The sequence below is a fragment of the Mycteria americana genome, chromosome 7, assembly GCF_035582795.1.
Source record: "Mycteria americana isolate JAX WOST 10 ecotype Jacksonville Zoo and Gardens chromosome 7, USCA_MyAme_1.0, whole genome shotgun sequence".
In the NCBI taxonomy this organism is placed as follows: Eukaryota; Metazoa; Chordata; class Aves; order Ciconiiformes; family Ciconiidae; genus Mycteria; species Mycteria americana.
The window spans coordinates 36,584,599-36,608,093 of NC_134371.1; the positions used below are offsets into that span (position 1 = coordinate 36,584,599).

The 23,495-nt window shown below is 37.0% G+C and overlaps 1 protein-coding gene across 4 annotated transcripts in view; it reads right to left on the reverse strand.

Moving 5' to 3' along the window:
- Nucleotides 1-23,495, reverse strand: part of SWT1 (SWT1 RNA endoribonuclease homolog) — a 43,798-nt gene that overhangs the window by 18,302 nt on the left and 2,001 nt on the right. For 3 of the 4 annotated variants that reach the window (XM_075507823.1, XM_075507822.1, XM_075507825.1), the window contains 14 exons: nt 20,682-20,740; nt 18,339-19,086; nt 16,910-16,975; nt 16,725-16,781; nt 15,963-16,092; nt 15,718-15,819; nt 13,959-14,147; nt 13,286-13,379; nt 10,542-10,678; nt 9,560-9,711; nt 8,138-8,276; nt 6,849-6,994; nt 5,255-5,463; nt 3,408-3,536 (listed from right to left, as the gene is read on the reverse strand). In XM_075507823.1, the coding sequence (XP_075363938.1) occupies nt 3,408-3,536; nt 5,255-5,463; nt 6,849-6,994; nt 8,138-8,276; nt 9,560-9,711; nt 10,542-10,678; nt 13,286-13,379; nt 13,959-14,147; nt 15,718-15,819; nt 15,963-16,092; nt 16,725-16,781; nt 16,910-16,975; nt 18,339-19,086; nt 20,682-20,707 (2,324 nt within the window). In that variant the 5' untranslated portion in view covers nt 20,708-20,740. The remainder of the gene's footprint in view (nt 1-3,407; nt 3,537-5,254; nt 5,464-6,848; nt 6,995-8,137; nt 8,277-9,559; nt 9,712-10,541; nt 10,679-13,285; nt 13,380-13,958; nt 14,148-15,717; nt 15,820-15,962; nt 16,093-16,724; nt 16,782-16,909; nt 16,976-18,338; nt 19,087-20,681; nt 20,741-23,495) is intronic. The other variant, XM_075507826.1, reaches the window with a different exon arrangement.

Sequence of the window (23,495 nt, forward strand, 5' to 3'; positions counted from 1 at the left end):
TGCAGTTGAACTTTCAATATAACTTATTTGTAAAACCTCCAAACTTTCACAAGACAGGTTTTCTCTCTTCTTTGTTCTGGACAGCAAGGAGTAGAAGGTAACACAGAAAACACTTGTATTTTATCACTAAAAGCTGTATTGACTCCAAATATCAAGCTAGAACCTTTTCACTACTTTTTCTCCAGATGTCTCCTTTTCTGCAATCACACCATTAGATTAACTATAAGTCACCGAAAGGAATGGAATTTTTTCAAAAATCAAGAAAAATAAATATACTCTAAGTTCAATTTTAGAAAGGCTGAGTGACCTAGGCAAAATGAGCCTCTCTATTGCTTTTGAAAACTTCAGACTTTTTGTTTTAATACTCTGTAATATATATAAACCTACAATGATTCATAAATATGACTTCTGACTCTTTGGAAAACCGACTCAGAAGTCTCAAACTAACTTAAATACCTACGCTCCAGACTAAAACAGAACATTATGTGTTAGTCTCTCTGAATTTCTTGCCCCACGATGCCCCCTACTGCAAATCTGCAGAAGAAACCCAGAGCAGGCATTTCCAAATGCAACCTTGCAAGAAAATTACTCCACTCCAAGAATCATCCTGGATGGATAAATAACGTATTTCAGTTTAACGGTAGAAAAGAAAATTTTAAGAAGTATGAAAGGAATTTTTAAAGCCATTTTATAAACGTTATTGAGTGTCACGGTAATCACGTGGAACAGAAAACAGCCTCTCCATTTCAAATAAAGTCAAATAACAGAATCCTGTCTATCTTCGCTCCAGATATTCTAATGACTCTAATCAAGAAAGTACATCTTTTGTAAAATAGATTTCTCTGATAAAATGTTAGACCTTTTTATTTTTACAGAGCTCTCCCATAACAGGAAATACAGGAGATAAGTAGCTTTCACTAAAGGAAATAAAAAATGTCTTTTGTTATAGCCACGCGAAGTTTTAATGAAACACCTCTGTAACACAGAAGTAATGACCTTGAAGCACCATATTCCCAAAAATCTCATCCACCACATATATAAACTGGTACCACAGAATTTCTTGCAAGAACTTTAGGACTGGAATGAAAAGAACCAAGTTTAGCAGTAACCTGCTTTATTAAAACAATTTCTTTAGAGAAAAAACTGACATTGCCACTACTAAAATCTAATCTCAATTGGGAGTACTAAACCAAATAATCAGCAATGAAAATGAATCAATTACCACCAAGCTATTCTAGCTCACATTTCTACCCATATTTTTCTGTTTCTACTTTCATAATGTTTAGACCATTCATCTTTGAAAGAAAGACAACAATTCTTTGAATGGATTTGTCCCACTATTACTGTGCTGTACAGAAAAAAATCAGACCTATACCTTCGGCTGTAATACTGCTGATGCAGGGATGGTCTTTTATGCTCATGTGAACACACCACTTCACATGAGTGTACCCTGAAGCTTGTTCGGGACTTAGAGAATATATATTTTACTGAAACATTTTTATTAAATAAGTATTCTTTTGACCATAAGGAAAAAAAAAAAGGCAACAAAAACTTATTTGGGAGTGGTGACAAATGAAGCAAACGTTTGTGTGATTCTATCACAATTTTTATTGAAAAAAAAGAAATACTCTAGCAGTTACAGATGAAAACTAGCTCAAGTCCCAAGTGACAGAGCTCCAGATCCCTGCTTCAGACTTCTGAAGTGCCTTGACAGCTCAGACCTCATGCTTTACAACTGGGATAACCATACGTCCGTACTTGGCAGGACTGTTGTGATAACTATAGCATAGGGACTATGATCCTTCAGCAGAGATTGTAATGAACACCGCTAAGTACTGATAACGCAAGTTTAAAAGCTCACTACTATGGTAGAAGGAACACTTCTTCAAAAAAATTATATCCTTATTAGATAATCTCTAACAAAGCTGTAACAGTCTACAATAGAAATGTAATATACCTCAACATTTACTTAAAAGCCAGATTGTTAATATACAGGGCAAGCCCAATTGTTTGGATGCATCTATTTCAGTTTTCTAACCTATTTGCATCATTACTATGCAAAAAAAGTGTGCGAAGTGGTGGTGTTTTCCCAAATCAAACAGCTCCAGCCACTCAGACTCACAGCCTGTAACACTTTAGGATGCTCATGGCAGTTACTGTAACTTTAACCACAATCACAAAACAGTTCCTACAAACACTCTTTAAAGTAAATGGGAAACTGAGGAACTCCACAATCATAAGAGTGACAATGTAAAGCATTCTTCTGTAGCTGGTCCTGCCGGTGAATAAACTTCACTGCTATAAAAAAAAGGACTAAGTTAAGACACACGCTGTGTGTCCAAAGAAGGGCAACAAAGCTGGTGAAGGGTCTGGAGCATTAATCTTATGAGGAGCAGCTGAGGGAACTGGGGTTGTTTAGCCTGGAGAAAAGGAGGCTGAGGGGAGACCTTATTGCTCTCTACAACTACCTGAAAGGAGGTTGTAGAGAGGTGGCAGTCGGTCTCTTCTCCCAGGTAACAAGTGATAGGACAAGAGGAAATGGCCTCAAGTTTTGCCAGGGGAGGTTTAGACTGGATATTAGGAAATTTTACTTCAGTGAAAGGGTTATCAAGCATTGGAACAGGCTGCCCAGGGAAGTGGTTGAGTCGCCATCCCTGGAAGTATTTAAAAGACATGTGGATGAGGTGCTTATGGACATGGTGTAGCGGTGGTCTTGGTAGTGTTAGGTTTACGGTTGGACTCGATGATCTTAAAGGTCTTTTCCAACCTATATGATTCTGTGATTCTGTGACTACACAGGAGATACCTTATTCTTTCTGAAGCTTCATTTTTATTATTCTGCACTCTTTAAAAAAGAAGGAAGACAGAGGGAATATTATCCTTCCTAAACTGAGAGTCCAGCTGATTGATTGTCATTGTTACTGCTGCAATATAGGCTTTGACTCATGAAGAATACTCTAGAATTCGTAACAGTGAAGTCCCAAAACTTTATGTCCTTCACTATATTGGAAATTTGCCCCAATCCCAGTGGGCCTCGCATTTGAAAAACAAATGTTCTGAATTATTCAAAGTTCTTGCCATCAGAGCTAATGTATTAGTTAATCATGTCATAGCTCCGGTTACACTCTGAGCAGACGCAAGTGGCTCATCATCAAATCCTGGAAAACAAGTCCCAAGTCATAAAAGAGAAAATTCACTACAAGAGATCTGAATGTCTGCAACAGTTTCTTATTCTTTTGCTACCACGAAATGGTTCTAGGTAGCCTTGATACCAAGATTTTTCCTGAAAATCATCTAACTAAGCACACACAATAAACTGTGGTATGGCATCAAAAGATTTCAGTGACTTTTATGACTTCAAGTGACTGTTACTATTACTAGCTTTTATGACTAGCTTAAATGCTTACCTACTAATTCCTTCACGGATATCATTCACAGCTGCCAACAGTTTCTGCAGCCCTAAAAAAGCTTCTTCAAACGAAGACTTTGCAGTCAAAGTTAGTGTGTTGGGGTCCAACTTTTGGAAAATTTCAATACTAATATTAAAAAGAAAGAAAGAAAGAAAGAAAGAAGAGACATTGAAAAACAATTAATAAAAATCCTCAAAATTCAGACAAACCCTGTATCTATTGTGTGCATTGTATTTTGACTATTAAAAAAAAAAAACAAGGTCAAATGTAAATCTATACTAAAACCATGTTATCTAAAATAGTGTTAGAATAAATAGTAGAAAGACCATGCCCAACAATTGTACTTCTCTGTTTAAAATTTTCCTTGGGGACTGTATTCTATAACAGTACTTTACCTTTGAGTTAAATAGATTTATCATTAAACTTCACTTGAGAATGAAATAGTCCCTTCATGCACGACCTGAGCACACCTGCGTAAGCCTCTCTTAGAAGAGAACTGTTAGGTTAAAGAAGCAAAGTAAAGTGCTTTCCATCAATTTTCCAAGCAGCTTCATTCTCCAGATTTATTGGAATGGGCTTGACACCGTCCCTGCAATGGTTGTGCTGGGCCACTGAGCTGCAGTGCACTCATGAAGAATTATCCCCACAGGTGCGAGATAAGTAGTATTTTCTTGACATGAGCAAGAAGAGTGTGAAGTGACCTTTGACTCTAAAATTTTATCCTCTTTTCACAGCATGGTCCTTAACAGATGGCAAGAGCCAACAGTTCAGTTGCATTTTCATTATGAAGTGGTACACTTGAAAGAGTTTTTCCTCGATGCCTATATGAAACCTTCAAATTCACAATTGCTATCCCAGTAAGATAACTGCTAAGTAAGAGACTGTTCTCTGGCGCAGATCCTCAGCTAACCTGAACACAACAGCAAGCCACCTCCTAACCAGCCTCAATTCAGATTAATTTGCACTGGTGTAAGCCCAGAGGACTTACACTGGTGCAGCCCTATAGTACATTAAAATGCTAGTGTGGAAACAGCATTGGGAGAGTTCTTATCACTGTTTATCAGGTGAGTCCTTAACAGACCACCAAAAATAGAGTTCCTTTGTGCTTGACATAACTCAGTGTCCCTCCTTTGAAAAGATTTCACATTAAGACTACAAAAAGAAAACACAGTATCTATTCAGATTTTGTGATAGCATCCAAAAGATGGCACCTCAGTGATCTTCAAGCAGATTTTTCAAAAATAATCAAAATATTAACAATGATAAAACATCTAGATGGGGGGGGGGGTGTAATTTCATGCAATTTTGAGTTTAGATGAGAAAGGAAATTCATCACTACATTCTGCATTTGGATTTTATAGTGAAAGATTTTGCTTACCAAGAAAACTTACTATATTTCAAATTGATTGAAGTTTAAAAAAAAAGTAAACAATTTTGCATAGGCTAGTATACCTCCACAGGATTTGGAAGGAAAATAACCACAAGAAAACTTAGAGCTTGAATGCCTCTTTTTTTATGAATAAAGATGAGATTTCCATGGATGTCTCACATTTGTGGCTCTTACAGCGTTTTCAACACCATTCTCTAAGGCAATTTATTTCAGCCACTGTCCAGAAAAAGAGCAGAAGACTAGACAGATCCCTGACTGCATCCACATAACAATTTGTATGCTCCTAACTTCTTTGGGTGACAAGTTATGTGATTTTTTTTTTGTCAATTTTGATTAATTACTAATAGCTTCTTCTCTAAAATAGGAGAAAAAAAAAAGGCAATTTCTGAACTGTGTTTGTTTGAAAATTATGGAAGGTTATGCAGAAGTTCTGAATTTCTATAGCATACCGTACCTGTACAAGTTTATTGTATTCCACACACCTTCAAGGACTGACCAGATTTCCTGGTGCCTGTTTTCTTGAGCTACATGGAAACTTGGATGTAACCTTTTTTCTTCACAGTTTTGAAGATTTGGTGTCATTGCTTCCATTTTTTCACATACAGCATTTTCTGAAAGAACCATGATGTCTTCTGATAAATCCTGCTCACTGTCTGACCTCACCTTATAAAACAGTTTAGCAAACAAATAATGAGTGTATTTGGTTCCTAACTTAAGAAAACTTGAACACTTCTACTTTTTTTTTTAAAGCAATGCTCAAAAAAGCAAGGCAGACCTCTTCTAGTCATAACCATCTTTATTATAGTCTCTGCATCTAAAGCATCTCTCAGTCTTTCACCAAGTCTTTCTTCTGTATGTATATATTGGTTACTTCTACAGATACGAAAAGGAAGCAAAGGGAAACCCTGTGCCAAAGCTTCCCAGGCACAGTAAGCTGGTATAAATGAGAACTGCTTCTTACTCTTATTCCCTATTCCACGACTGATGGCACATTTTCCTCCATAACAGCACAAAGTATTCATCTACTCATTTGGTAAACTGGTTCAGAAAATTTGTCCGGGTTGAACTGAAACTGATCTGGCACAACCTACTCTGTATAAGGGCAGTTGTTTGTGAAGTCAAACACCTGTCAGGACAAGGACAGCAGGAAACAAGTTTTCAGACAGAAAGCCTGCTTCTTATGGCAGCACCGTTCACAGAACTGCGGACTAATGACTGACTGCAATGCACACAGAAGTTACAGCACAGTAGACAATCAAGACTCCCCAGATCATCCTTCTTCTCCTTGACCACCTTTGTCTTCCTTTCCCCTTCAGCTTTCTCCAAAACTGAAAAGAACTTTTTACAGATATTCTGACCTGTATTCTTTCCCATATATAGAAATACTTCAAGTCATCCATGCTTATTATTCCATTTTTTATGTCATTATATATGGAGCTAACAGTAAGCACAAACCAAGACACTGAAATTTCTTCCACAGCAACTCAGAGATGAGCTGGAAGTAAAGACATACTTCTCAGAACACAAAAGGTATCAGGACACCCCCCATTAACTATCACAAAGCACATTATATGAGCGAGTCCTTTCTTCATGTGTAGTGCCAGAGCTACAAGACAATGAAAGCTGAAATAACACACCTAGCAATAGTAGTATTGGATCAATGTCACTAGTAGAAACAACAATTTTAATCTTAATCTTTAAGGCCCTTTTCCATCAGCTACAAATACAACAGAAAACTAAGATATTTTTCCTGAAAGCAGCTAAATAATGTTTTTCAGTCACCCTCCCGATACTAACACATTTATACTGGGGGAGAGGCGGGGGGGAGGGAAGTCTACCAAGCATATACATAAAGGCAGATATTTGCTATCTGAAAATAAAGTTAAATTTGGGGTCTATTAATTTTGAAAACACTCTAGCAACAACATTTCCTGCAATAATTTGTTGAAATTATGGGAATAATTTAGAAATCTAAGCCAGGTTTGTAATATGAACATGGAGTAACTTCAAGAAGGTGTTAGGGGAACAAATACTAAAGCTCCCCTTACCTCTGTAAGTATTTGGTATAGCTTATTCACTTCAGCATAAGCCTGGGGAAGTACACCATTATAGTCCGACCTTGAACTGAAAGCATGGAGTAATTTTTTTGATTCTTGGAGCAAGATACCCGCTGTTGAGGAGTCAACTGTTTTACCTGATATTTAGACAGTAATATGGGAAATAGAAAAAAAACCATTAGATGTTAGGAGTTATCAATCTTAGGAGGCAAATTTAATATTCAAATATGTGGATTAACTGAAGCACATAAAAAGCCTTGAAAATGGTTCAGAAGCATTAGATAAAACAGTTTCCAGAGAAATGTGTGTGAGGTTACGATTTCTCACTTCTTAATGAAGTCTTCCAAATTTATCCCAGGATCTGGCAAGAGGATCAACTGGCATATCTAAAATAATTCTGCAGAACAGCAATATCCCAAAAGAGGTATATCTGTTAAAATCAAATTCTTAAAGACATCTTTAAATAAATGAAAGGGATTTGGGTTTTTTTTTTGGTTGGCTTTTTTTGAAAAAAAACCTCCCTGCCCTCATCTATCACATTAAGTAGTCTTTACTCCTCCATAATTTATTTGGCAAATGCAGATCATTTGGCCACACATAACATGGTGGCAAAGGAGGGAGAGAGATTATTTGTTTTTTAAAAAGAGTTCAGAGACTTTGGTGACCATTAATATATATATTTATTAAAATGTTCTTCGCCTGATTTTTGCAGGTACAGAGAGATGTGTGAAATAAATTCTTACATGCCTGATAGTGTCCATACATTTCCTTTTACTGTCTTTGTATAACAAGTAGAACAAAGCCAGCAGAATACTGAATTACAAAATTTAAAAAAAAAAAAAAAAGAAAAAAAAAAAAGAAACATTTCAGAAATCATTTTCGTGATTTTTGCAGGTGATATTTAGACCATCTGGGACCAGAGCCTGGACAGACTTGATCTTGGCACAAGCTTTCTTTTTTTCTTTCTTTTTTTTCTTTAATGTAATTCATAGCTCATCAATTTCACTTCAATTCTAGCTTTAAGGCTACAAAAACAGTGTTGGGATTTTGTCACCCATCCAGGGAATAAATTGTGGATCAATACAAAAGTAGGTAAGACTGTCCAAGGTATCCATTTGAATAATCTTAAATTGAAAAAAAAAAACAGAACAGGATGGAACACAGTACTATTTAAACATACAGAGTATGAGCCTTTTCAAAGTATCTACTTCTGTAACTACTAAAACCAGTACAGTGTGGTTTTTTACAAGTTTACAATTAACATTCTCAGAGATTCTTACCTGTACAAAGGTGTTTATAGAGACATTCAATGGTTGAAAGTAAACTCCTTGGCACAACATAACCAAAAACAGCCATCCAGTGTTTTTTATAACACTTCAGCAAGTTTCCTAATGTCCATGGTGGCTTCAGATACAATATCTGAAAGATAGTATGTTATAAATTCAAAGGCTGCTTTTCATATAGACATATTCCTATAACTTCACAACTGCTCTATTCTTCAATAATGTTATGATTTGTTCTTGCTGAAGTAGAATTTCAATGATTCCTCAGAAATAAGGCTGTATTCAGATTTAACAAGTTTATCTGTTAAAAAAGATTTTATTCAATAGCATCATGGTTAAACACAGATGCTCATGTAGAAGTGTTCAGTGTACAATAATGACCTTTCAACATTTTCATGATTTTTGGTTCCCCTTTTCTCAAACATTCCAAATAGTCTCAAGTTATCTCAAAGTGATTTAATGTGTTACTTGTGTACAAAAGCCAGAAGGACAGTAAATAGGCCTTTGATTTTCTGGTATTGTTAAAAAGTAAACACACTTTTCCTAGCTGTGACTATATATACAGGAAGTAATATATGCATATTGCAATAAAATTGAAATTTATTACTTCCAAGTGAAACCAGAGTTTGAAAAGATGTTAACAGAAACCAGCTAAGTTAATCAGAAGTGCCTAAAAGCTTAACAGCTAATCAAAGCTCTATCTTGTGGAACAACAGTCATCCCATGCAAATGATTTTTTTTTTGAAAGCCACAGAGGCTTATCTGCAATAAATTTAAACTTCTAACTAACCCCTACCAGCTATAAAATAGAATCTAAACCAAAGCATGGATAATTTGAAAGCGCCTTGTACATGAGTATTTATTTTCAGTTAAAAATACTTTTGAATGAGTGAGTGTTTGGAAGTTCTCGTTAACACTCTTGGAATTCTGTATGTGCATTGTAACCAATTTAGCTGTGAACAATTTTGTCCACATGGTATCTAAAAACACATGTTCTGATGGGGAAGAATTGCCTGCAACAACAGTGCCTCAATATTATACAAAACGTGATGGAATAATTTATTGAAGGACATATTTACAATGCAGTGATTTAACCATACTAGAAAAGCCGAAACAGAAATTTAATGCAACTAATAAAGAGAGTTCTGAAAATTCACACTGAACAGCCAGCATCTCTATTACTGTATTATTAAAAGACTATTAAAATACTGCACAGTCATTACTGGTCAAATAGAATAATCTTGTTATAAAATGAAATACTAAAACTGAACACTGAACTGTTCACTGTCAGTGAACTGTAATGTTAGTGAACTAGATGACTTAGTTGTTTGGCTTAGCACAGGTAGTATCACTAAAATATCAAGGACATTTAAACCTCTTAATACTTGAAACATCAAGCAAGATAACATAAGAAACCACCTCCATCCATAGGTTTCCAAATGCAATTTTCATTTCAGTCTCCAAAATACAAGATAAAGCTTCTCCTAAGTTCTTTTCAAGGTCTGGAAGTATATTTGGGAATCGCGCAGTAAGATTAGTATCACCTCTTTTTGTTTTCTCGAATTCTGTATCTGTCAAACCAATGATAATAAAAGGTACTTATTGCAACTGTTTCTGTATCTAATTTATGTTGATGGTACACAAATAACTTGTCCCCATAAAGACAGACTGCACTTTATATTTATGTTATAAAGCAGATGGACTACATCTAATTAGGTTTCAAGTATTTCTAGTTATACCCACTTGTACTGTGGGTATTTTTAATTACAAGCTACTAACCAAGAAGATTAATTTCCCCAGAGCATTATTCATTTGTGATCTTACTCCACATTTCTTTTTTCCTTAAATAACTTAGATTATATGTAGCCAGTGGGGTTATCAGCAAGTATAAGAAGATCACTTCTTAATACTGTAAACTGTATTTGTATCTTTGGAAAAATGAACAGGCAATTCAAGAATCAATTTCTACTGTTTGGCATGCAGGTAAAGGTATTAGCATAAAATGTAAGGAGTGATCTTAGTGTACCGAATTTTACAGCTAAGAATAGGACCCAAACTGGCTCAAGTGGAATAACCTCTTTTCAGTCCTAAAAAGTTCAGGAAACCTTTTAAATGACTATAAACATAGGAAATTCATGCTCTGTTTTTTCTATAAAACAAAAATACATCATATTTGAATTTCCTAGAACTCTAAGAGACAGATGTTTTAATAAAGGTCTCAAACTTTCAGAAAACCATTTACTTTTGAAAATGAAAGATCTGCCTCAAACAAAAAGCACTCCTAAGGATTCAAAGTATATGAAAACTCAAGCTATAGTTGAAACTACTCTCCCTCTCCTACACTGATGATTACATGTCTCAAAAACCAGCATATGTATATGTGCACATTAAACAAACTTACCACATTTTGACTGTTGCATCTCAACACATTTCTGGGGCCTGTTTACATTCAGATTCTGTAGAGCAGCAACCAAATCAGCTTTGCAGAATGCTTTGACCTCACTCACAATGGCTTTATTACATAAATTTTTATCATCCCTAGGAGAAGAGAATTAATTGTTGACATAAACCTGACATTATTACGTCACAAGTAATAAAAGCAACACATTGAAAAAAGTGCCTTCAGTAAGTTTATTTTGTGAGCTTCATTATATATGAAGTTTTCTTTCTCAAGCAATTAGAAACAGTTCAAAAAATTAAACCAGAAAATTAACTAAAGCAGCTATTCTGAAAAAAATAGAAACATGCTGAAAAATGTTTCAGGCTCTAGGTTTGCTTTAAGAAAAAAACAGTTATAAATACTACAGCAATGACACCTAGCTGCTGTGATCTTAGAATGCCAAACAAGGCAATGATTCTAAGACAGAAATATCTTATTTGATTGCTACAGTAAATCCTCATTTTCGACACCCTTTTTTACTGTTCTACTGGCCAAATCATTGTCCCAAATGCTGCCCTGAGGTATACACTGCTCCAGCAGAACTACTATTAAGATGCAGTACAAAGTTGGATCCTAGTACTTTCTCAAAAATTTTGATTGCTTATAATGATAAAGGATAAAGGGATTTTCAGATGAAAAGCACTTCTGAAGTCACCTCCTGGTCTTCACTCAGAGAAACCTTAAATCATTATCAATAGCCCTGCCAATACTGTGATTGAAATTGCATTTTCAGCAGCAACCCAATCCACACACATCACCTTACACAAAACAACTGATACCTAGGGTCTTAACCCCACTTACTGAAACTATGCAGGTTTTAGCAAAGACCAAAGCAAGCTGTTTACAGTACCTGTCAAGGAATATTAGCCCTTTAAAAACTAGCTTCATGTGATTTGTATCAAATCGAGAATCAATACCCAAGTCAGCTGTTATCCTCACAGAACAAGAGTAGAGGCAAATCTGCCTCCATCTTTTCTCTTTCTAAGAGTAATCTTCAATGTCCATCACTCTCCCCAAAACAGAGGCAAATTTATCTCCATCTTCGCTCTTTCTAAGATTAACCCTTGTCAATGTTTATCACTGTCCCCAACCAGGTGGGCAGAAACAAAGTATCTAACTGGATCTCAATCATTAATACAACTTTTTTTTTCAATTTTGTAACTCCAATATTTTTTAATGAGAAATCAGAATAAGCTCTGAGAAAGCTATGCTTTAAAAAGTTTTTAGATTGAGCACTGAATAAGCTTAATTCTACTTCAGACCTCAAGCACATGAAGGTGATTATGTCCACAGTCTTTGTGTTTTATTGTATCATCACAGAATACCAAGTTGGAAAGGACCTCAGGGATCATCTGGTCCAACCTTTCTTGGCAAAAGCACAGTCTAGACAAGATGGCCCAGCACCCTGTCCAGCCCAATCTTAAAAAGTGTTCCATGTTGGGGAATCCACCACTTCCCTGGGGAGGTTATTCCGATGGCTGATGGTTTTCATTGTGAAAATTGTCCTCTTGTGTTCAATCAGAATCTCCCCAGGAGTAACTTGTACCCATTACCCGTTGTTTTTTCCATGTGACTCCTTGTAAACAGGGAGTCTCCATCTTCTTTGTAGCCACCCTTTAAATACTGGAACATGGTGATAAGGTCTCCCCTAAGCCTTCTTTTCTCAAGGCTGAACAAACCCAGTTCTCTCAGCCTTTCCTCATATGGCAGGCTTCCCAGTCCTTTGATCATCTTTGTGGCCCTTCTCTGGTCCCTCTCCAGCCTGTCCACATCTTTTTTGTACAGCGAGGACCAAAACTGAACACAGTATTCCAGGTGTGGCCTGACAAGCACTGAGTAGAGGTGGGATAATGACATCTTTATCTCTGCTGGGGATGCCCTTGTTGATGCAACCCAGCATCCTGTTGGCTTTCTTTGCTGCAGCAGCACACTGTTCACTCATATACAGCTCGTGGTCCATCAGGACCCCCAGGTCCCTTTCCACAGAGCTGCTCCCCAGCCGGGTAGATCCCAGCCTGTGCTGCACTCCTGGATTGTTTTCCCAGGTGCAAGACCTTACATTTGTCTTTATTGAACTTCATAAGGTTCTTGTTAGCCCACTCTTCCAGCTTATCCAGATCTTCCTGCAGGGTGGCTCTCCCTTCTGAAGTGTCTGCTTCCCCACTCAGTTTGGTATCATCGGCAAAATTCATCAGGGTATGCTTGATCCCATCATCCAGATCACTTATGAAGATATTAAACGGCGTTGGGCCCAATATTGATCCCTGCAGGACCCCACTTGTGACAGGTTGCCAGTTTGAAAAGGAGCTATTTACCACCATCCTCTGGGTGCAGCCTCTCAGCCGGTTCCCCACCCAACGCACAGACCACTTGTCTAGACTGTAACATCAGTTTCTCTAGGAGGAGGCTGTGAGAAAGAAACACTATCGAAAGCCTTGGAGTAATCCAGGTAGACAATGTCCACCACTCACCCCACATCAACTGAGCAGGTTACTTTGTTGTAGAAAGTGATCAGGTTTGTCAAGCATGATTTGCCGTTCTACTTCTACTTTCTCCTTCTACTCTAGCTTTTAAGAGGGTGATTGCTCCTCAAAAAGCTTATTTCAGAAGCAGCTCTTCATTTTAAGATATGATCTGAAAATGCTGTATTTGGCATGAGACTACCTTACACTTCATAAGAGACCTAAAAACACCCAGGAACTCACGTGCAGAGTATGACAACAGCTTGAGGAAAGAGGTTCTGATACTGCAGACAACATTGTAAAACACGATCGTCATTGTTCTCGTCACTCAGGCCATCTGCAAATTTAGTTAAGACAGTGCTGACATGTTCAGAAGTATCTCAACTCAATAAGAAATACTTCAGTGTAGTCATGGTACTGTTTTTAAATGTAATACTCCCCAAACAAGGACAGAGAAGTGTATACTAAGCACAAGTCTGAGCTTTGAATTCTTAGGTACTATTCCACTCAAAAACCCTATGGTTTTGCCAGAAAACATCAAGTGAGCCACACGTAAATTTGAGTATGTTAGATTTTGTGACGATCGAGGCAAAAGCACACAACATATCCTTAGTTCATAGGTAAAAGTAGTAACTAGACGAATTTTCATTAAGTAATAGCCCACTTACCAACAGATGCAGCTGAAAGTGAGAAACAATTGATAAAACAATAGTGAACAAAGCACTAATCTGAATAAGGTATTTGCATACTATGCAAATATGGATATGGTCTGAAGGCTGCTGTAAGCTATTAGCTAATTTTAATTAGCAAACTGCAGAGTGAAGACTGTATTAAACTCAAAACTTAGTGCTAAGGTTCACATTAGGTGAACTGCAAGGATTAATTACCCAAAACAAATTGATTGCACATATATTACATATTTTTTGAGAAGCAAGCTGCATGGATTGCCCCCACAATTTTGAATCTTGGTTTTTGAGACACATGTAGATGAACTGGACTGCAGGGATAGCTTTGTCCCGAACGTGCTGCAACATTTTCCCCTTCTTCAAGTTGTCCAATTCTTGTAGAACGACCCAAGGAATTATTAATGCAAGTCTGCCAACCCCTGGAAGGGAAAAAACCAAACCAAAACAAAAAAACAAAGACATTTTGAAAAGCCACGCAAACTACTACAGTTAACTTTGAATTCAAACATCGTATTTATGTAAGCTCACACATATCTTTTTTGCCAGCAGTTTTCATATTCCATGCTCAAGAGTATCCAGCATTAAAAAATGAACAACTGAAAAAGGACAAGCTCCCTCTTTCTAACCTAACCTCAAACTGGCACTACATTGGTCACATGTAAAAATTACAATATTAGGCAAACAAAAAGAATAAACAATTTTAATGAACAGAATACTTTGACAACAGTGTGTAGTGAGTTGTAAAATACATTTGCAGCAATTAACATCCTATCACACACTCACTGTAAAACGTTAAAGCAAGGTGGGTGACAGCAGCTGAAAGAACAGGCTGAAAATACCTGAATGACCACAACAGTCACTGTGCAAAAACAATCATCAAATACAAGGAGAAATGGTTTGTGCTAACTACCAACCAGCATCCCTGAGCAAGGAACAGGAAGTACGGATATTGGACCATGGTTTTATTTGTATTTCATTATGGTTTGAACTTTAAAACTATTATATATGAAATACATGGTAAATCAGAAATTTAATGACTGTTCTGTTGGTCCACCCACGACAAATACTTCAACTGTTTTATTTCCCACTCACATTATAAGAATACAATTTTGAAAAAATACATTAATATCCACCTGCTTTGTAATAGATAGGTCAGGAATCAGCAACCTTCTGAACCTTTTGCATAATGGGTCTGGTGCAGGACCAGAAATTGGAAGCTGCAATATCCTAAAAAACACATCCCACTGTACACAATGCAACACCATTCCTAATATGGGAAAGAGAAATACAGTCTGACACACTTTTGAAAATTACTCAGGCCCTTATTAAAGTTATTTTCCAGGTGGCCAGAATAAGTGTATTAATTAGCTGAAAGCATCAAAGCACCCTAAGCATTCTGATAGATTCCGAATATGTCTACCAACAACTGACACGCACAATCCTAATCCTGCTAACATTAAATCACTAAAAGCTTCACAAGATATTAAAGCCAAACATTAAAGCCAGAGTCTACAATCTGAATTCCTGAGAAATTGCTCACACATCTCATGAATTCTGTGACCTTTACCAGGACAGAAATAAAGCACTGACAGACTGCTTATCAGATTTTAAATGTTTTTAGATTTCTAGAAAAAAAAATTTCTAAAAAGAGAGTAGAAAACATCATTACCACGAGTAATGGATTAAATGCTTAAAAGTATGTTCTTACAATAGGTAAGACTTCATGCACATTCCTGGGAATGTTGACCGTGATTCTCTGTACGTACGTAGGTATAAGTATAGTAGGTTCCGCTTTCATAGCTGAATTTTCCTTAAGAGACAGCCTATTTGGGTTCATAGAATCAGCCTCTTAAGTGTGAGCCTCCTGCTTCTATATGAAACGTGCTGCCTTTTTAAGGAGCCCAGTTTTGTTTTCTTCACGTAGCCTGAAGTTCTTACAATATCTGTTTTTTCTTAAAATATCTTATTGATCACCATGTATTCACATACCTGGTATATCCTCAGATTTCAGGGATCTGACAAACTCAAGGTGACTAATCATTATATTTGTGTCAATCACCACTAATATGTTCAGACCAGAAGTAAAAGCCTCTGGGGGAAAAAAGAGGGGAAAAAAAAAAAAAAAAAAAACAACAGTTGTGAAAAAATCAGTTGTATACTCTCTACTCAGACCATTAACCGACTGTAATAGCTAGCTGCAAGTAGATACCAAAGAACATCAAATCATGACATACCAGCAGAAATATTTAAATCCTGTTCTGGAAGATCTATTTCCATACTTGTAAGTTCTCCACAAGTCTGTACTACAGACAGTGCCATCCTCTTTTGAACACGAGCAACGTGCAATTCTTCAACTATCTGCATCTACAATGAAAAAAATTTGCACGTATGAAATCAATTGTAAGCAATCACTTATGAACTGTTCATGAAAAAGATACTTTTGCATTAAAGCTGTTGTGTTAAAACTGACTAAAAATGAAGCATGAAAAATTTTAAGCTGGTACAGCAAATGTAAAGCCATGACAACCTTCTGCACATCCTCCACTGTAAGAAGTCCACAAAAGACATCCAAAATATGGGCTAGAAGGAAGATTTGTTTATGACCTTTCTACCTGGTACCCAAAAAACTTTGTTCCATTTTTTGCTACATAGACTGCAAATTTCCTGACAGGTGTTTCTTAAAAAAATATGTCTCCTTTCCAACTTTAAACTTAAGAGGATGGAAAATGAGATAGCTAGAGTATGTAAGCAACTATGAAGGGCCCCTACGTTGCAGAGAACAACAGAAAGGCAATCTATCTCAGAAAGTTCCTCATTAGGAGTACTTTAGCAAGTTTGTTTACTATTTGAAAAAAACGCTCCACATTTTTTGAAGTGCAGATCATAAGCCAACAATGCAAAATACTAGGAAAGGTCAGGGAATTGTCCAGCTACATAACCTCGATGCCATAAGTTTTTAATACAACTTAGAAGTGTTAAATTAAAGCATTACTAACCTCTTGCTCTGTTTCTGGATTCTGACTGTCTTGAAGGGGTGGAAAGACTTCAAAACTCTGTGGGAAGAATTAAAAAAAAAACATACCAACAACACAAAATATCAAGGAAGACTGAGGAACAAGTGATCCCCATGTCAAGAGTTTCAGAATATAGCTCTTTAGTGTTAAACAAGTACATCACTAACCTTTTGGACAGACTTTATATCCTCACCTTCTTGGTAGGAGTCAGACATGCACGGGACCTCAAAATTCTAGAAACAAGTAGGAAGGGAAGTAGAACAGATATTAGTCTCTTAGAGTGCTTTTTAGATAACACTGAATATTCCCAAGTGAATTGAATAGGTAACATAAAACATATTTTTGATGTCCATGATGGAGCATCTACGGTATCATTTCAAAAGGGCTTAGAAGGATAGCTTTCTTTTAAAATAAATATAGTGGTTTACACAGTAAGCCTATTTTTCCAGTCTCTTGTGGGTTTGTGACTATGTTGTTCTTGCTCTGGGCTTCCCAGTACAAGACAGACATGAATTTAATGGAGCGAATTGAGCAAAGGGTCACTAAGATGATTAAAGGACTGGGGCATGTCATAAAAGAGGCTGAAAGGGCTGGGACTGTTTGGCCTGGAAAAAAGGGGAATCTTATCAACATGTATAAATGTCTAATGGTAGGGTGTAAAGAAGATGGAAACAGACTCTTAGCAGTGCCCAGTGCCAGGACAAGAGGCAACAGGCACACACTGAAACACAGCAAATTCCACCTGAACATAGAAAAACCCCACTTTTTTACAGTGAAGGTGCTTGAACAGGCTGCCCAGAGAGGTTGTGAAGTCTCCATCCTTAGAGATATACAAAACCTGACTGGACATAGTCCTGGGCAACCTGCTCTAGCTGAACCTACTTGAGCAAGGGGGCTGGACTAGATGATCTCCAGAGGTACCTTCCAACCTCAATGACTCCATGATTCTGTATGTAATTACTATTTTTGTATACGCACAAAATGATTGCGCTACTGTAACATGAATTGAAATCATGTTGCTAGGTGTGTTAACGAGAACAATAACAAAAAAGTAACCACACTCAAGATAAAGTTGAGGTGCAAAGCCTAACACAAGCTAGAACTTAGAAACAAACCGATCACAGCCAAACGTGAAGCTCTGCAGGAAACGTACAAGTTTAGTCCTAGACCTACAGCAAGTTCTCCTGGCATCACTTTGTCAGCAATGAGCACCTGTTTGGCAGGCAAGTGTTCATTGGCTTAGTTTATTCATTCAAAAAATGATACAACCATGTCAGGTCAAAAAAAATTCTGTTGACTTATACCTAAATTGAAGTATTCCACACCTCCAGCAGCAAAGTAAAGCTATGAAAGCATACGTGCAGACACAGTCCTAATACGCAAGACCTTTTTTATTCTAATTTGTTTAACCATTTAGCAGAGCAGAAAAACATTTTAACATGGTTTACACTGGGATCAGAAAAATCCATCTAGTTAGCTATGAAATCCCGGTCGAAATCTGTAAGAAGACAGTCTGCTTATATAAAAACTGCCTGCCATTCAGAAACTACCCTGAAACATCTACCTGAATAATACAAAGAATTGGGTTCTCATTACCTGCTTAAAACATAATGCTGTGGCTTCAAAGTCCCTTTCTTCAGTCCCTGAATTACCAGTAGCTTTATCAGAATCAGCATCCTGTTTCCGTTTACAGGAGTCCCATCGTTGCGGTGTTTCAGTTGAATAGTGTGATGGTGTATATTTATTCACACGCCATTTTTTCTTAGAAAACTCCTTATATTCTTCTTCATGCTCTTCTTCCCAGGTCCTAGACAATGTATTTGGCTTCTTAGTGAAAGGCATATCATCATGCACAGTCCCTGTAGAGGTGTCAGATGGCTTTTTTGGAATTCTGACGTCTTCACTCCATTTTTTTGATCCAGCTGCCTTTTTATGTAGTACATGTGAATCGTACGCAGATGACTTAAATTTTTCCAACATAGTTTGTTTTGCTTTTAACTTTAGTTTGCAGAGTTCAACTTTCTCTGCCTTTTTCTTCAGTACCTTGTCCCTCTGAACTGCAAAGCTATGCCAGACTCTTTTTCCTTCTGTTCTATCAAAACCACTTTTGTTGTAACTTTCCCTGCTAGTAGTCACATCAGGAGTACGTGTGCTTTTTCCATGTTTAATTTCTTTGGCTTTAAATTGGATAACTATTCTCTTTTGCTTTTCAGTTTGGATTAAAGAATTGTCTGTGGTTTTGCTTCTATTTGGAAATTTTCCTTGGGATCTTCCATCAGCGCCATGAGAAATATTAGACCTTTGGTCTCGCTTCTTCTCTTGCCCGTCTTTCTCTATTTTGAATCTATAGAAACATTACGAAAAAAGTAATCTAGCTCAGTTACTGTAAAAGAAAAAAAAAAAGCCTGCACTTGATTTAGGCAGTTACAGCTAAGTATTTATGAGTACCAGTTTGGTATGTTCTTAAATATGAACTTGCAGCAACATCTGTCCTTTAAAATAGTTTGATACAGCATTTTTAGTATTTATGTTTTTCATAGCTGTAAAGCTATTTTAGCTTAGAAAATTCAAAAAAAGCTTTTTGTGCATTCACTATCTATTGGTTTGAGAGATGCCCTACGAAGTCTAGTTTCATCATATCACACAGAAAAGTTTTAATAGCAGTTTAACGATATATGAGGTGTGTCACCCTAAAATTCAAGTGTGCAGCAGTTCAGCTCGGCCGCACAGTGCCAAACACCATGCAGCTTTCAAACAGGGCAGGATAAACAGACTGGAGAACTTGGAAAAGGAATGATTGATGGGAATATAGTAACATTCTACAGAAATCATGAAGGATATGAAAACTGAATAGGAAACTTTTTATATGAGCAGAGAAAATACTCAATAAATTTATCATACACTACGTTTAAAATAGCCGAAGAAAGTTTCTATCCTACTCTACAATAGTGTTGTCAAAAATGTGGGGGAGGTAAGGCCATTTGACAAACTCACATAGTACAGGTAACTTAAATGCACTAATTGGCAACCAACTTCTGACTCAGGAGACCCCTAACTGGTTCTTTGAAGCTGGAAGGGTGTACCGCAGGAAAAATCATTTCATATTTGTCTTGTTTCACATATTCCTTCCTATGCAAGCCCTACTGGCTGCTGTCAGGGCTAGGGTACTGGACTGGACAGAGTTTTGGCATGAACATAGTTAGTGTTTCATGGTTATAACATACTGTCCTAACAAACAGTGCTTAACAGCATGTATACATGCAGCTAAATACCCTATGACTTCCAACTCCAGTCTAACAGAGAAACTGGAACAAGATTTCACCATAATTAAGAAACAATCCAAAGCTTTTCCATCTCAGGATTCATGAGAACATTCTCACTTTATATGAAGTAGTTTTCAAACGCTGTTTACATTTGCTACACTCAAGGTGAAAGATTGCTTTCTTTGCCTTGGAAGCACTTACTTCAAGCATCAGGAAGAAATCAATGATTTCAGGACTACAGGAATCTATTAAAGGTACTAAGTTCACTACAGAACTATCCTCCAGACTTCACTGGAGGCTTTTTTTGCTAACAAAATGTGTAATATGCAATACAGACCAACAAGGTAGTGCTCAAGACAAAAACAAAAAAAAAAAAAAAAAAAAGAAAAATCTTTTTATGACAGCAGTGTTGGAAGGATATAATTCCAACCTTATTTGAAGTGTAGTACCATATGTTACAGTTAAAAAAAAAAATCTGAACCCTGTCTTCTCAACTATCTCAAACTGCCCAGCTTAGACAGAATCCACTCATTAATGCAATGCCAACACTTCATCAGTTAAAATACCATCTTTTATTTGGTGAACAAGTCAAACAAAATTCTTAAGTTTAGTATTAAAAAAAGTTTGTGACTTTTATTTTTAAGTAGTTCCATTTAATGACAGAGCAAGAATTTACCTCTGAAATTCTGTCTCTCCTTTCATAGAATGGTTATGAGATCTTGTGTCTTCAGAGTTCTGAAAGAAGGAAAAAATCCAAGGGCTTAGAGGAAACTGCAGTTAAAAAAACCTTCATAAGATGGAACAACCTATTATTTCATACTGGATTCACTATGATTTTGAGTAAGTTAACCTTGAAAAAGACAGCCACATACCTTGCTATAATTTAGTATTTAGATTTTGTTGTATTTAAGAACAACACAAGGGGAAAAATTGAATGTGGCACAGAGTCCTGGGTTATAAATAGAGAAAGCTCAACTAAACAAACACATTTAGCATTCATGTGTTTCATATACTCTACAAGTATATCAGTATGTAAAATATACATTTTTTTACATTTATAAAAATTCTTAGGGAAAAGAAAGTTACCTGAAGACTGCTTCCAACTATCCCCCTAGGTAAGGCCAAACAGAGGATATTTCTATGGGAAGTTTTTGTGCAGAAAAGATGTGTTATTAATTCTCATCAGATTTACTAATTAGGTAGAACAGTGTGAAACTGCAGTTACATAGGCCTGGTTAAGAGTAAAGATAGTCCCCAAACAAAGAACTTGAACAGTCCTTGTTTAGAAAGCAGTTCTAAAAGTTCACTGCTTGGCCTATCTATATGGCAAGCTGCATCGCATTCATGTTGCGGAATAACTGGAAGGCAACTTTGATCAGGTCACAACAGAATGCAGTTTATTATTGCAACTATGGGAGAGAACAGAGAGCAGCAAAGTGACAGACTCTGCTGATATGAACTCTGCCCGGCATGGCAGTTAATTTTTATATACCTTTGGGTTATATGACTCAGTTTTCCCAGAACTACAGCAGGGTGTAGGAAATTTCAACAGAGAACGGTAACGTATGGATTACTTCAGATAAGGAAGCTCCAGGCAGTACATCCTTTTACACATAATTTACTCCTTCAATAATTGGGTCTTGCTGGCTCAGTGAGGCCATTAGGTCACTGCTGCAGAGATTTTCCTCACTAGAGAGGCCTGGAAAGGCCTATCAGGCCTTAGCTATTTTACTTCCACATTAGAAAGCACTTCATTAAAAAAATAAAAGGTTTGCAGAAACTAGTGGAGTCCTAATTAAGGAAATTTTGAGAACTTCTGCCTGTGGTTGGTTCTGGAGTTGTAACAGCAGCAAAACCAATGAAATCGTAACTCAGGAGACTGTTAAAGGCTGCTGCCACGGAGAATCATATCGATGCAACTTGCTGCAGAACCTGTTCAACTCACATGATTATAGTCAAATAGGAGTCAAAGTGTTTCATTGGTTTATTAACAACTCAGTTAACTGGCAATCAGTGAACTACCCACTCAGGATCAATAATAGCAATACAACAGAAAAACTCTGATAATAGACAATTACAAAATGGTATCAGATCAGATGACTTAGTACCAGGAAGTTTAAAATCTCACACACCTACATGATACTCTTTGGCACACACACTCATGCTGTTGAAGACGTGGGCGTTCCAGTCACATGTGCAGCTGTACCACTTCCTACAATCTGCTAACGCACACGCTGGTAAGAAAAGCCTCCCACAAGGTCACGTGCACACACTCAAGGTGGGGGACCCTAGGGGATGCCCCTCCTGTACTGTCACTCCACCAGCTGGAATGCAGACTACTGACAGTGTCCAGCAGTAAAGGTGCTCCCTTGGGGTAAGTGGAGGTTGTGATGCTGGTGGGACAACCTCCGGCAGTATCAAGCCCAGTCTGACTGCTGCTCAGTTACCACTTTCTCTCTTCAAGACCTATTCCCCTAGAACCACGAGTTTTCATGATGTTTTTAAAATTTCTTTTCAACCTAGCTCCTTCTTTTCTCAAAAGTCTCTTGATAATGCCCTGATTTTCACTTAATTTGGTCATCTTAAGCAAACTTTCTTACTATTACTTTCCTCTTAGCATGATCAGTTTGGGGTAAATGTCCTCTTGGAGCAGACTGGTTTAGGTGTTCTGTTTACAATCCCATGGCTATCACATCACCTGGTGTTATCCAGGCCATGTTACCAAGAGGCAGCTGTTCCAACTCCTCCAGACAGCTCTGTGTAAAGCTGTTGCGATTTATACTGTGACAAATGTCCTTTCACTCATACTTATGGAATTATATGCCAAACCACTAAAAGCTAACAGGCATAAAGTTTTCTGTAATCTGCAGTCATGCTTACACCACACAAAAAAAAAAACCAAAGCCCCCACACAATCATGCCTAAATATGATTCTACTTAAATAGCTTATTCTCACCTGTAAGAGCAGAAGATACCTCTTATCCATACTGTGATCACACTGAAGAAACAACTTGCTACTATTCAGAGGTTTCCTTATTTTTTTACTATTATTAGTTTGGGTTCTCACTGTTGCTTGCACTGGTATGTCCGCATGTAGCAATATTTAATGCTGCATATAGCGATATTTGTATAGCAATAGTGTAAAGCAAATTAGTTTTTATGTAATGTAAATGTTTTAAATAATGTAAAAGTTTACATTATATAAAAAGCAAATATAAAGTAAAATTGTATAGCAATAATGTCTGCATATAGCAATATTAAATGCTGTCTAAAACAGATTGAGGTCATGCAACAGTTAAAATTCTGTATTCTTCAAACTGGTATAGGCATTAGCAATGGCGATACAGCTATAGTACGAGGTTTTAAGCCAACTTTTTACCCTTTGTATTACAGAAGTAAAACCAAACCTTAGAATAAGTTAATGTTAAAAGACAAATTGAATAACAATAAGGAATTCGGGGGGGGGGGGGTGGGTGGGTGGGTGGAATAG